Source organism: Corylus avellana, chromosome 1 (genome assembly GCF_965113065.1).
Source record: "Corylus avellana chromosome 1, dhCorAvel1.hap1.2, whole genome shotgun sequence".
Lineage (NCBI taxonomy): Eukaryota > Viridiplantae > Streptophyta > Magnoliopsida > Fagales > Betulaceae > Corylus > Corylus avellana.
Genome location: NC_142490.1, coordinates 23,960,858 through 23,976,066, shown reverse-complemented (window position 1 = coordinate 23,976,066; position 15,209 = coordinate 23,960,858). Strand labels below are relative to the sequence as shown.

The 15,209-nt window shown below is 39.6% G+C and overlaps 1 protein-coding gene across 1 annotated transcript; it reads left to right on the top strand.

The window, feature by feature from the left end:
- Positions 1–2,492: 2,492 nt before the first annotated feature.
- Positions 2,493–3,005, top strand: LOC132169508 (uncharacterized). Its single transcript, XM_059580535.2, has one exon. The coding sequence runs from the start codon at positions 2,493–2,495 to the stop codon at positions 3,003–3,005; it is 513 nt and encodes a 170-aa protein (XP_059436518.2).
- Positions 3,006–15,209: the final 12,204 nt, after the last annotated feature.

Here is a 15,209-nt window from a genome sequence, read left to right as displayed (position 1 = left end):
ATCTCTTTTGTCTTATGTACCCAGATAGTCCATTAATTTCTCATGTTGATTTCATGAATTTAATTCCTTGCATCTTGAAATATTCTAAATATAAAAAAAAATAAAAATTGTTTCAATGGACTTGTTTTTGTGGTTACCTAAAGCTTAAGCATATGTGGTACGCTTTACCTATGCTTATTCTTATGCACACTTAAGCTTAATTTGGGGTAATTTTTTTTAAAAGTGAGGTATGTTAGGTAACTACATGAGGTATTTTTGACTAGTCATATTTTTTTCAAATTGACCATATGCTAGTTGAACCTAGGGCTTAAAAATCCATGCATTCTTTTCTTTTGTATAAACCACCAATTGTTTAAAAACACTCTATCAAAGAGAGAAAGAATCAAAATAGTGAAACAAAATCAAAAGAAAATGTTCCTTACGGAATTTATTTTCACTGTGTCAAACTTGTTCTATTTTTTTCAAAAGAGGATTGTATTGGATGAGAGTGGCTAGGCCCTAGTATGATAAGGTTTGACTTTTGATTGAATTTACTTGTCAAAACCTCGTGTTAGTGAAACTTTCTCCTCTTTTTGTAAACTAGTATTTTTTTTTTCTCATTGAATGGCTTACACACACAACACACAAGCATGGGTTGAATGAATCATTTTTCTTGGCTTGGGTTAAACAATATCAGTTTCTTGCCATTTCTAGTCTCATGTATATTTTGCATATTTAGAGTATGTTTGGGATATTCATTGCTAAAATACATGAGTTGTTGATGTGTGTATCATATGTGTTCATTTAACTTTTGAGGGTGAGAAAATTTTTTTAAAGTTTCTTGTTGATTATTAAGTCTTATATTGAGGGGGAGTTTCTGTTATTCATGATCTTGTTGTATTCTTCATGCATTTTCCTATATGTGATCATGAATGCCTGATTATTGTTTTTCCTGTTCCACATATGCCTTGATGTTTTTGTGTTGAGTGTTTCAGGAAACATGATACCTTTTGTTAATTTGTGACAAAAAGAGGGAGTATAAAATTGGGGAGAGGATGGTGACTCGTCGGATTGATTTTGTCACTGAATTGCCAAAGGGGGAGTTTGTAAGTTCATGTTGGCTTAATTCGGTAAGCAAAATGGTGACTAAAAGTGCTTACCGTTCGGACGAGAAGAAGTGCCATTTGGACACACGAAGAATTCTATTTTCCCTGAGAGTCTCGTCTGTAATCTCGTTTGCAATCCCGTCCGGTTGAGCTCGATCAACAAGAATTCCCGAGAGCCTCGTCTGTAGTCTCGTCTGAACCCTATTCGGATGACTTTTATTAAAAAGGTCATATCTTGAGTTTCAGGCCTTTGATTGGAGCAATCTTTGTGGCATTGGAAAGCTAACTCAAGGATCTACAAATTCATGTTTCACGAGGTTTAGCTAATTGTAATGTTTACTAGGTCAAAATGGGCCATAAAGAGAAGACTATGAAGCTAGGCAGAATGGCTCGTGTGCAATCTCGTCCGGACGAGATTGCAGATGGCCATGTGTTAAAAACACGTTGGCTGTATTTTGTTGTCCCATCCAGATGGCACATGTTCCCGTCCGGACGCCGCGTACCTGTTACAGTTTTAAATAAATATAAACTCTTTCCTAGGTCTAGGGATGATGGGACTATTATAAATACACCTCTATAGGAAGAGAGAGGAATGAATTTCTGCATCTAGAATTCGCCGTTGTGTGCTAAGAGAGTCTATGATATAGAGAGTATGTTCTCTCTCTTAGAGTGATCGTTTGTTTTACTTGTTGATTGTTGAAGTGAAGTCAACCGGAGTTCTGGTGAAGGGACATCACGTAGAAGGATTGTGCCAGTTGTCTTTGGAAAGGGCTACTGCGGTAGAAGGCAAGTGGATCGCTTGTCTTATACAAGATCATGTCAATTGCAAAGGTTTGGTAAGTGTGAACGTCTTGTAATCCCTTATTCTTTTACTGAGTTAGTTGATTTCCTGGGTTTTGCTGCTCTGGAGAGGTTTTACAATTAGAGAGTTCTCTAATTGGTTTCCTCTTCGTAATCAAAATATCTGTATTCTTTATTGTTCATTGCATATCTATTTTTGGTTAATTATTATTTGTTAGGTCAGATCTATTTCCGCATAATATTGTGTAAAACACCTATACATTCAAAATAGGTGTCGTTTGGAGTCGTATATAGAATTTTCAATTTATATTATTAGCATTATACTTATTAAATTTCATACAAATTGTAAAACCCATATAATTATGAGCCTTAAAAAAAGTACATAGCAAAATAATAAAAAATCTTTCATCAACAATGCAATCAAATAAGCATCCCACATAGTTCAAGTTTTGTCAATATATTATTCTTAATTAAAGAATAAAAAACTATTTTTGTCCTCTCTCTAGGTATTTCTCTCTAAGGCTACTCTGCAGGGTTCTCTCTACAGAGTATCTATAGGAGCAAACGTGTGAGTAGGGGTTCTCAGTCTCTTGCTGCTATACAGACATGGAGGTGTTTGGCGATGATGGAGAGGAATTGGAGCAACTTTGCAGTAGGATTTCCCTGACGGAAAGGGAAAAGGTTGGGATCTCGATAGATGATAGTGAAGTAGCAGAGGCCAAGTTGCAAGGGAACCGATGCCTGGTAGGGAGGCTCTGGACGGAGAAGGGGATAAACAAGGAAGCATTCAAGTCAGTGCTATCTAGACTTTGGCGAATCTCAAGTCGGGTGAGTTTTAAAGAAGTCCTGGACAAACTATGGCTTTTTGAGTTTGCGGACAAGACTGATAAGAGGCGAGTGCTGGTAGGAAGACCATGGTCGTTTGATAGGCAGATTCTGGTGCTTAAGGAGTTTGAGGGGCGTGTCCCTCCTTCGAAAATGGATTTGCGGTCGTCTCCATTCTGGATTCAGGTGCATGACATGCCGCTCCTTTGCATGACAAAAGGGGTGGGGAGCAAGATTGGACAGTCCTTGGGAGAGCTTGAAGATGTGGATGTTGCAGGGGATGATGTAGGATGAGGAAGAAGTCTACAGAGTCGTGTAACCATTGATTTAACCCAACCTCTGGAACGTGGAAGGATGCTGAAGTTGGAAGGGCAGAATCATTGGGTTAGCTTCAAATATGAGAAGTTACCCCTTTTTTGCTTCAACTATGGGTGGATTGTGCATGGTAGAACGGGATGCCCGGAGCGACAAAATAAACGGGTTAATAGTTAAAATGGAGAAAAGCCATGGGGGCCAGGGCTGTGGGTGGAGGGTCTGAAAAAGAAACAGCTACAGGAATAAGGAGCTCAAGGGCGAAGGACGTCAGACAGTAGCGAGCCGCAGCCTGGCGAGGACTAAAACATTGAGGATCTGCATGGTATGGGAAGTCCCATATTTTCGGGAAACCCTAGCTGGGGCATTAATTATCCAGCAGACAAGGAGGACGGATATTCATTCTCAAGCGTGAATCCAAGAGCAAATTTTGGAGAGTTAAAGCTCATAGGAAGAAAGAATAAGGCGTTTAAAAACAATGGACCCACTGAATTGGAACCAACCAAAAAGGGAAAGGAGAGAGATACGGATGAAGCAAAGACGTTAGGGCAAGGCCGGTGTAGTGAAATGGAGGCCACGGTAGGTAATGACAAAGATGGGCCCAACATCTATAAGGCTGCTAATTATGGGCTGGCGGTGGGGAGCCTTATTTCGAGAGTCGTGGAAGTGCATGAGACTGGAAGTCCAATTTTAGGCCTAGAGAAAGGGGCGGCTGAGAATACTTGCATGGACTTTGTTATCAACCCAAATAGTGTTGAGACAGGGGAATGCACGTTACCAATACATGCAGCCATTCTGAAAGCAGGGAGTTGGCGTGGGGGCAATGCAGTAAGTCCAAAAGATGGAAAGAGTCTGAGGAACTAGAAACGGGAGGCAAAAAGCAATGGAGGGAAACCATAAGTCTCTGTCTCTGGGGGATAGTCTATTGGCAAAAGGAAGGGGCAAGGAGTAGCAGTGGGTGAGAAAAATGAAGGTGGGGCTGGGAAATGTCTCAAGAGCGATGATGACAAAATAATGGCGGTGGCTAGTGCCCAGCCCAGCCAGGAGCAATGAATCTGCTAAGTTAGAATTGTCGGGGGCTTGGGAACTCCCGATAAATTCAAGAACTTTGTCATTTGGTAAAGGAAAAGTGACCCGACATCCTGTTTTTAATGGAAACAAAGTGTAGGAAAAACAGAATGGAAGTGTTACATGTGAGAATCGGTTATGAAGGATTGTTTGTTGTTGATGCTATTGGCCATAGTGGAGGATTGGCGTTGTTGTGGAAGGATAGTAATATGGTTGAAATTCAAAATTATACTCGGATGCACATAAATGTGGTAGTTCGACCTATGGACAGCAATAGTCTATGGCGGTTGACAGGCTTCTACAAGCATTTGGAATAGGCCAAAAGGCATGAATCTTGGACTCTCCTCAACCATCTTAAGGCTTACGAGTCGGAGCCTTGGTTTTGCATTGGAGACTTCAATGAGATTATTGATCAAACTGAAAAATGGGGAGGAGCAGCTCAACGGGAAAGTCAAATGATGCAATTTAGATTGGCTCTTGAAGAGTGTCACTTGTGCGACTTGGGGTATAGAGGGGCTACATACACGTGGACAAACCGCCAGTATGATGGAAACCTCATCAAGGAAAGACTTGACTGGGCAGTTGCTAATGAAGCTTGGTGCAGATTGTATAAGGCATGGGAAGTAAGGGTCCTAGTGGGAGGTAAATCTGACTGTCTGCCGTTATTTGTGAAATTTGGTGAGGGGGAGTTAAATCGGAGGTTTGTGAAGAAAAGCTTTAAGATTGAAGCCAGTTGGATGCACGATGAGGAATATGATGATGTTGTCCATGATGCTTGGGCTGACGTGGAGAACATGAATCTAGGAGAGGAACCCGTGCAACAAAAACTGAAATGGTACCAAACAAAGCTCCAAAGTTGGAGCTCCAGAAAGTTTGGCAATGCCGGGAAGGAGATTAAAAAGAAAACTAAAAGGCTTGAGCAATTGCAACAGTAAGAGGGAGATGATAACTGGGAGGAAATTCAGAAACTCCAAGGTGAGATAGATGCTATTCTGGAAAGAGAAGATACCAAGTGGAAACAACGCTCAAAGCAGAATTGGTACCTCAGTGGGGACCGAAACACACCCTTCTTCCAAGCTTGGGCAGCCCATAGGAGGAGAGTTAATAAAATCCGAAAGATCCAAGATGAGGAGGGGACGTAGTGGGAGAAGATTGAAGATGTTAGTAAGGTTTTTGTTGAATACTACCAAAATTTGTTCACGGCAGGGAACACATATGGGACAGAAACTTGTCTAGCTGATATGAAGGCCTGTGTCACTGAGACTATGAATGTTGACCTGCTGAAAACATTCACGGAGGAAGAGGTAGTTACGGCCCTTGGGCAGATGCACCTGTTAAGTGCCAAAATATTCATATTTTAGCCCTTAAATTAATTCCTTAAGTATGTTAATTTGTGCTATTTTAGTTCCTGTGTTTTCCGTGCTTTTATAGGCTTTTGGAAGAAAAGGAAGTAAATCTGAAAGATTTGGGCTCAAAGAAAGAAATTGGAAAAAGTTGGAGCCCCTGACAGTGCGATCGATCGTAGGTTCCCTGCGATCGAGCGCACTACCAGAGAAGACAAAACATGAAGCAGCCATGTGCGATCGAGCGCACACGGGTTGCAATCGATCGCACCCGTGTGCAAGTGATACATCAAGAGTGCGGCCAAACTATTAGTATTTCCATATTAGGGTTTTCCAACTCCCACTTGTAATTGGAATAAAACCCTACGAATTTCCTAGGTTTACTAGAGCAACAAGGACTTCTAAAGCCTATAAATATACCTCTTAGCTTCTAGGAATAGGTGTGGAGAAAAGAGGCACAAGCTCTCGAAAGGAACTGAAGGCTAAATCAAAAAGAGTTTGGGTTTTCTTCTCTTCCACCTTTTATTTTCATTATGTAGTTTATATTTTTAATTAGGGCTAGATTGAAGCCATAATCATGTCTATTTATGATTACAATATTGGCGCCTTTGCTACAATTATATTTTGGTGTATTTAACTTGATTAATACCTGTTATCTTGTACTCCTCATACGTGTGTGCCTGATCAACATATGCATGTGGTATGGACTAGTTAGTTAAATCAATTTAGATGACCGAGTCCTGGGTTTAATAAAAGTAACAAAAGATATCCACGCCGGATTCTTGGGTTAATCGACATGGGAAACCGGGAGTAGACACGCATGCCCTAGGCCTCATGTGTTTGTCGATTTCCACAGTTTTATGCTTTCTTAAATAACAACTTAGTAGACACCCATGCTAAATCCTCTAAGAAAGAAAAGAATTAGAGTAGACACCCATGCCTAATTCGTTGCTTAGGGAAATCAATAGCTTAAGGAGTACACACCTATGCCCTTAGGTTGACAAACATTAGATATACTGGTATAATTGGCGCATTGGCATATTGTTATCTTAATTAGTCTGATTAGTGATGGATATCAAAACTCTAATCCTTTTTAGTTTTAGTTATTCTTTTATTTTATTCCTTTATATTAAATTCAATCATGACAATTGAATTTTATATGTTTAATTAAATAGGAATTTACTTCTAAGCATAATTTACCAATCCTCGTGGGAATGACCCCGTACTTGCATCATATACTACTATGTTGACCTCGTGCACTTGCGGGTAAAACATATAATTATTTGCCTATTAATTTAGGTAGATATTTGTAACAATAAGTTTTTGGCGTCGTTGCTGGGGATTGTGTTAAATTATGCCTATAAATTTTTCCGTTAGTTTAATTTAGTTTTTTTTTTTTTTTTTCTTTGCTTTGTTTAAGTTTTTAATTTTATTTGTTTTTATTTTATGTTTCTGATTATCTTTGTTGAATTTTTATGTTTTGTTCTTCATGTCTGTTTCTGTCCGCAAAACTAATTTAAATTGCGGTAGGGCGATTGAGCGCAGTCTAACTGAGATCGAGCGCATTGCTGCCTGTGAGCCTTTCTATACTTATGTTTTGCGACAGTACGCTCGAGCACCTATTTCAGGGAGATTGAGTGCAGCTGTGCGATCGAGCGCAAGTGCACTGCGATCGAGCGCACAGCTAGACAGCAGTATTGAAGCTGCTAATTTCAATTTTGCTTTTATTATTTTTATTTTTATTTTTATTATTTTATTTTTATCTTTATTTTTATTTTCTGTTTTCTTTTATTTTATCTTTTGTTATTTTAAAATTCTTTAATTATATTTTATCAAAAACAAAAAAAAATTTCTTAGTTGTCCAATTACTTATATGTTTCTGTTCTCTTTTAGCTTGCAAAACCCGGCATTCTATTACTGCGATCGAGCGGAGCCCAAGTGTGATCGAGCGCACTACCCTGCGATCGAGCACAGTTATAGAGGACTTTTGCACAATGGTACTGAAGCTGCAGTGACTCCAAGGGAAAAAAATCTTCTTATACAAGGTCGTCGATCTCAAGCCTCAACCATCTTTCCACTTGACCCAGAAATTGAGAGGACCATTCGACAAGGGCATAAAGACAATTCCGACACAGAAGAAGAAGAAGAAGTTGAGGAGACAATGCAAGAGCTACCAGAAAATCCGCAACCAGTGCGAAGGCCCATGAAGCAGGCTTTCATCCCGAAAAACCTCAACCAACCATCATGCATAGCATATCAACTGGAGGTGGAAGGCAATTATTATATATCCTCGCAGATATTCAATAATTGAATGCAATTATTATAATGAATGTGTTGACCAATAATACACGGCAGTTAGTTGAGATGACGAAAGCCCACCCTAAACAAGGAACCGATATCCTCAAAGAAGAAGAAGTAGAGTACCAAAGTTAGCAGGTGACCACTCGTCGTGGACACTATATGAAGGAAGAGAGTATTTGCTATCATGAAGAGGAGTCATCTCCCATCAATTGGTCTCCACAATATCATGAAGAACCACCTCCTCCTGAGATTTCTAAAAAGTTGTTAGAAGCAAGTTCTACTTTAGAAGAAGCAAGTTCGGCTTTAGAAGAAGCACAATCTGCCTATAAAGAAACGATGTCAACTTTTCATATCCACAGTAAGGCCCATATTCAACTCCCGCCATGGCGAAGACAGAGGTTCACTTCAAGCAAATATCAGAGATCCTCAAAGAAGAAGCGCTCCAAGATCAGTTGGTGGCCAATTACGATAGACAATACATGGAGGAAGAGTGCACTTACTATCATGAGCAAACAACCACCACACCTGGGAATGAAGAAACTGTTGAGGAGGGATTTTGTGAGCCAAGTCTTGAGGATCCGTTGGGAGAACGCTTTGATCAATTTGGAGGTGACCTAGACCTGGACAAGCGCTTTGCTCAAGTTGAATTTGATCTGGATCTTGACAAGTTCCTCAAGCAAGCTAAAATGTTTAGTGAGCCAAGTCTAGAGGATCCATTGGAAGAGCGCTTTGCTCAATTTGAATTTGATCTGGACCTTTACATGATACGTGAGCCAGGTGAGGCCTTATTGGATCCCACTCCTGAGAACAACAAGGTGGAAGAAGAGTAGCAAACTGAGGTTCTAGAGGAACCACATCAGCCAAAGGAAGAAAGCATTGAGACTTCTTCAACATCAGCTCCCACTCCCGAATTACCAAGAACCCAAGAGAGAAGTCTGTTGGGGTTATGTGATGAGCAAATTGAGGACATCAAGATAGAAAAGCTCCCTAAGTTTTCTTCTTATTTTATTCTAGTTCATGATTGCCTTCCGAATGAGAAACTGTTTGAAAAGACTCAAAGTGGTCCACCCCGATCTGTGGATGATGGGAATTACCTTTTTGTAGGTAAAATCCATTCTCTTTGGTCCAAGAGAAGAAAAGACTGGTATTTCAAGTTTAAACTTAAAGGTCAAAAAGCACCAAGTGCTTCAATGATGAGGATTCTGTTGGCTTGGCGGATCCCCTATATTTTGACTAAATAAGTCAGCTCCATAGGATCGAGCACAGGCACTATGCACTCGAGTCCTCCATCAGGCTAGGGTCCATGATCTCCAACCAGGTTTTATCCTTACCATTGTTGTTCCAATTCATTCTTTGATTATATTTTTTACAGCAATGTGTTGCACTTTACTAGTATTTGGTTGGAGTATCATCTAGTGTTTTAGTTTTATTTTGTTAATTTTAGATTTGTTGTTCTTTGTTTTTGTCGTTTTGAAAATAAATAAATAAATAAATAAAAATTGCATTCTGTTTCTGCGAACGAGTGCACACAGATAAATTTTTGTGGACAATCTAGTTTTGCGAACGAGCGTACCTTGTGTGCGCTCGAATGCATCCATAGCATACACGCACACCTCTGCATGAGTGCGATTGAGCGCACCTCACAGTGCGATCAAGCACACTCGCACAGCCCAGATGAAGAAAGACTCCTTTTCTGCCTTAAATTAGGTTTTCCAAATCCTAATTGTACTAGGAGATAAACCTATGGTTTTCCTAGGTTTTCTAGAGCGTCTAGGGTTTTCCTAAGCCCTATAAATAGACCTCTAAGCCTTCAGAAAAAATACAAAATCTTGGAGAGAAGAATTGGATGCTACTTCAAGAAGCGGTTTCAGGTTTTTCCTTTTCCTTTTTCTTTTATTGTTAGGACAATTAGCATCCAAAGTATGTGTAGCTAAACCTTTTGCTAGGGGCTAGATTGAACCCCTAATCATGTCCTTTTAGGATTTCAATATTGGCACCTTTGTGACAATCATATTTTGGTATTTTTAAATTGATTATTTTCTGGTTGACTGAATTCCTCATATGAATGTGCTTGATCATCATATGCATGTGTTATTTAAATCAATTTGGATGACCGAGTCCTGGGCTTAATAAAGTGACAAAAGAATCTCGTTACGGGTTCTTGGGGTAATCAACATGGAGAACCAGGAGTAGATACCATGCCCTAGGCTTCATATGTTTGTCGATTTTCATAGACTTATACTTTCTTAAAGAACAACTTAGTAGATACCATGCTAAATCTTTTGAGAAAGAAAAGAATTAGAATAGATACCATGCATAATTCGTTACTTAGGGAGATCTATAGCTTAAGGAGTAGATACCATGCCCTTAGGTTGGCAAGCATTAAAAATACCGGTATGATTGGAATATTGGCATATTGTAATCTTAATTAGTCTGATTTGTGGTGGATGTCAAAACCCTAACCCTTTCGTTATTCTTATTTTCTCTTTAATCTCTCAATTCATGACAATTCAAAGATATTTAATTTGGAAAATCAATTCTAATCAAAATCACCAATCCTAATGGGAATGATCTCATATTTGCCTACTATACTATCGTTTTGATCTTTTGCACTTGTGACTAAAACGTACCAAATATTCGCTTATTAATTTAGGTGGTATTTAGCACAACATTGCTTCATATCTACAAAAGGACCAAGAGGAAAGTTTGCTAGAAGTATTGAAAGAGAATAAAGAAGCTATTGGGTGGGCTATAGTAGATTTGAAAGGGATTGATCGATCCCTCTATTTGTATGCGTCGGATCCATTTAGAAGAAGGCGCTCAATCCTCCTGTGAGGCACAACACCGGCTGAATCCCAATATGAAAGAGGTAGTGGTGAACAAGGTGATCAAGTTACTCGATGTAGGCATCATCTACCCCATCTCAGACAGCAAGTGGGTGAGCCCCACTCAAGTGGTTCCAAAGAAGTCCGAAATCATAGTAGTAGAAAATTCCGCTGGTGAATTGGTTCCACAGTGCACAACCACAGGATGGCGCGTCTGTATTTGTTGTGCAAATATCTACCTAAATTAATAGGTAAATAATTGTACGTTTTACCTGCAAGTGCACAAGATCAATATAGTAGTATATGGTGCAAGTACGAGATCATTCCCACGAGGATTGCTAAATTTTGCCTAAAATAAATTCCGCAAGTAAAACAAAACAAAGATTGATTTTGAGTTAATAATAATAAAAAGGTAGGGCTTTGATATCCACCACTAATCATGCTTATATAATATAACAATATGCCAATGCTTTGATCATGTTATGCATACCTAATGTTTGTCAACCTAAGGGCATGGGTGTATACTCCTTAAGCTATAGATTTTTCTAAGCAACGAGTTAGGCATGGGTGTATACTCTAACTCTTTTCTTTCTTAAAGGATTTAGCATGGTTGTATACTAAGTTGTTCTTTAAGAAAGCATGATTCTATGGAAATCAACAAACACATGGAACCTAGGGCATGGGTGTATACTCCCGGTTTTCCATGTTGATTAACCCAAGAACCCGGTGTGGATTTCTTTTGTTACTCTTATTAAACCCAGGACTCAATCATCCAAATTGATTTAATTAACTAGTCCATACTATATGCATATGTTGATCAGGCAAACACGTATGAGGAATTCATGAAAACAGGAATTAATCAAGTTAAATATCACAACATGATATCACAAAGGCGCCAATATTGAAAAATTAAATAAACATAATTAGGGCTTCAATCTAGCCCTACTAAATAAATTAGTTACACATGAGTTTGATGTTAAACATCTTCATAAAATAAAATAGAGAGGAAAAGAATAAACCCGAAACTTGAACTTGAAGAGCTCCAATTCTTCTCCTTGGAAATTGTGTGTCTATTCTAAAGGTTTAAGGGTCTATTTATAGGTCTTAGGAATACTCTAGAAACTCTAAAAAACGTAGGGTTTGAGCCCTAGTTCGCAAAAAGCTTCAAAACCCTAAAATCAACACTTTCCATAAAAGGGCTGCGACTGGCTTGCTCCTCACGTACGGGTGCGCTCGATCGCATCCCATGTGTGATCGATCGCAGGACTGCGAACGATCATCTATGTTGGGTGCTCAATCACAGGTGCGATCGAGGCTTCTTCTTGTGCACACGAGCGCACGCCTTGCGCTTGTCTTGGGCCTTGCCTGTAGTGCGCTCAATCGCAGCTCCATTGCGATCGATCGCACTACCAGAGCCTCTAGCTTTTCCCAAAATAGCTCTTTAAGCCCGAAACTTCCAAAATTGCTTCATTTTTTTCCAAAAGCCTACGAAAACGAAGAAAGCACATAAAAGAACTAAAATGGCAGAAATTAACCAAAACTAAAGTATTAACAAATATAAGTTACACTACAAAAAAAAACAATTTTTTTTTTACTGGAGATTTTTTACGTTTTAGGGTGTCCGACGCGTCAGGAAATTTTTTTGACGTGTCGTTTCTGACGCGTGTAAATTGTTAGAAGCATAGGTGATAGGAAAAGATTTTTCCTGACGCGTCAGTGGGCAAAACGTCAGAAAATTCTGACGTTTTAGTGTATCACACGTCAGAATAATTTTCTGACGTGGCATCTCTACCACATCAGAACATTTTCTGACGTGACAAAACTCCCTCGTCAGAAATTTTTGACATGGTAGTCAGAAAATGTGGAATTTTTTTAAAACTTTTTCTAGAATTTTTTTTTTCTCCATTAAAAAATTTATTAATTTAAATTATTTTTTTTTTAGGAATTTCTCTGCACCACTCGTGGTGCAGAGAAACGAAAATCAAAAATCTTCTTCTCTGCAACATTAATGGTGTAGAGAAGAAGATTTCAAAAACCCAAATATTTGGGTTTTTGAAAGATTTTGGTTTCTCTGCACCACGATGGTGCATAGAAGAAGATTTCAAAAACCCAGATATTTGGGTTTTTCATTTTAGGAATTTCTCTGCACCTCTCTTCTTTTCTCTTTCTCTCTCTCTCTTCTTTTCTATCTCCATTTTCAAAAACTCAAACCTAAAACCCAATCCAAAAAAATCTTCAAAAAATCAAAAATCCAAATGTCAAACCCAACAAATCTTCAAAAACCCAAAAATCTTCTTATCTTATCTTCTTCTTCTTCTTCTTCGTTTTTTTTTTCTTTTTAACGTACCCAGCTTCTCGATCTTCTCCTTTTCTTTTTCTTTTTCTTCTTCTCTTCTCCTTTTCTTTTTCTTCTTCTTCTTCTTCTTCTTCTTCTTCTTCTTCTTCTTCTGCTTTCATTTTTTCCCTCTAGATCTAGAAGGAGCTGCCGTGCAGTGTGCAGAAGGGAGATTGAGAGAGGAAAGAGAGAGTGTGGGGAAAATAAATGAAGAGGGAAAGAATAAGAAGAGTGAAAATGTTGAAGGGAAAAAGAAGAGGGAAAAATTTTTAAATCCCGCCCATTTTTTTATGATATGTTAATATCGGGTATCGAGGGGATTTCTGACGTACCAGGTGTCGCATGTCAGGAATTTCAGATGTGCGACACTTGGCACGTCAAAAAACTACTCTAAAAAAAAAAAAAAAATCTGATATATATATATATATATATATATATAGTGTTCTAGCGGGGAGATGGGACACGGGGAGGAGCTCGAGATAATTTCCTGACGTGCCACGTGTCGCACGTCAAAAATTCCTAATGTGTGACACGTGGCACATCAGAAAACTAATATAAATAAAATATATGTATATTTATATTAGTTTATATTTATAAATATATATATATATATATATATATATATATATATAGTATACATATCTGATTATATATATATGAGTTTTGTCAGGCTTGTGAGAGGTACCAAAGCCTTGGAGCTATGTCTCAGAAGGACATGATGCCGCGGAACCCCATCATAATTGTTGAAATCTTTGATATCTGGGGTATTGACTTCATGGGAACCTTCCCAACATCTTCTGGGTATGAGTATATTCTTGTAAGGGTGGATTATGTCTCCAAATGGGTAGAAGTTGTGGCCACCAAGACCAATGATCACAAGGTTTTGGTCAAATTCATACAGGCCAACACTTTTAGCAGATTCGGTACACCTCAGGTCATCATCAATGATGGAGGTGAGCACTTTTGCAACCGGTTTCTCAAAACCCTGCTCCTCAAATACTCTATCACACACATAGCAGCCACTCCCTACCACCCTCAAACCAGTGGCCAAGTGGAAGTTCCCAACAGGGAGATCAAGCACATTCTAAAGAAGAGAGTTAGGCCAGACCGCAAGGATTAGTCCTTGTGCCTCACTGATGCATTATGGGCCTACCGCACAGCTTACAAGATACCGATTGGAATGTCACCATACCGGCTTGTTTATGGCAAAGCGTGTCACCTTCCTATGGAACTAGAGCACAGGGCTCTAGGGGCAATCAAGCATTTCAACTTCGACATGCAAGAAGCCAACTCCAACCGGAAACTTCAGTTGACAGAATTAGAGGAGCTGCGCAATGATGCATACGACAGTGCCCACATTTATAGGGAAAAGACAGAGGCGTTTCATGATCGACATATTCTGCCCTAGTCCTTTGTACCGGAACAGAAGGTATGGCTTTTCAATTCCAAACTCTGGCTCTTTCTTGAGAAGCTCAGCTCAAGATGGGATGGCCCTTTCATAGTCACGTCGGTGTCTCCACATGGTGTCGTCGAAATTATAGGACCCAAATGATGGCACTCTATTCAAGGTCAATAGTCAAAGATTGAAGCCCTGCATCCAATGCCTTGAGCTAGGTAAGGACGTGGCATCCATTGATTTGACGGATCCCATCTATTCTTCAAATTAGTCACTGACACCCATGGGCTCGAGCGCACCTACAGTGCTCTCAATCCTAGAAGTAGGCATGTGCTCGAGCTCAACCCTGGTAGGCTTTAGCGCAGCTGCCCAGCAGCTGCCTAGCAGTCCCTGCACAAGTACACTTGAGCGCACCTTGCTATGCGCTCAAGTACACTAGCTCCCTTGTGCGCACGGACACCCCTATGCGACTACACTCCCCTACACGAGTGCGCTCGAGTGTTATGTGGCAAAATATTCATATTTTAGCCCTTAACTTATATTTGTTAATTCCTTGGTTTTGATAGTTTGTGCTATTTTATTTCTTTTATGTGTTTTTTGTGTTTTTGTAGGCTTTTGGAAGAAAATAAAGCATTTCTGGAAGTATCGGGCTTAAAGAGCGAATTTGGGAAAGCTAGAGGTTCTGATAGTTCGATCGATCGCAGTGGACCTGCACTCGAGCGCACTACCAGAGGATGTTCAGACAAGCGTAGGCTTGCGCTCGTGCACACAAGTAGAAGGCTCGATCGCAGACTTGCGATCGAGCGCACAAGGGCCACGATCGAGCACACCTATGCATGAAGAGCAAGGCAGTAGCTGCACTATTCCGAAAAGTGCCCTTTTTAACCCCAACTAGGGTTTTCAAAACCCTAGGTGAAC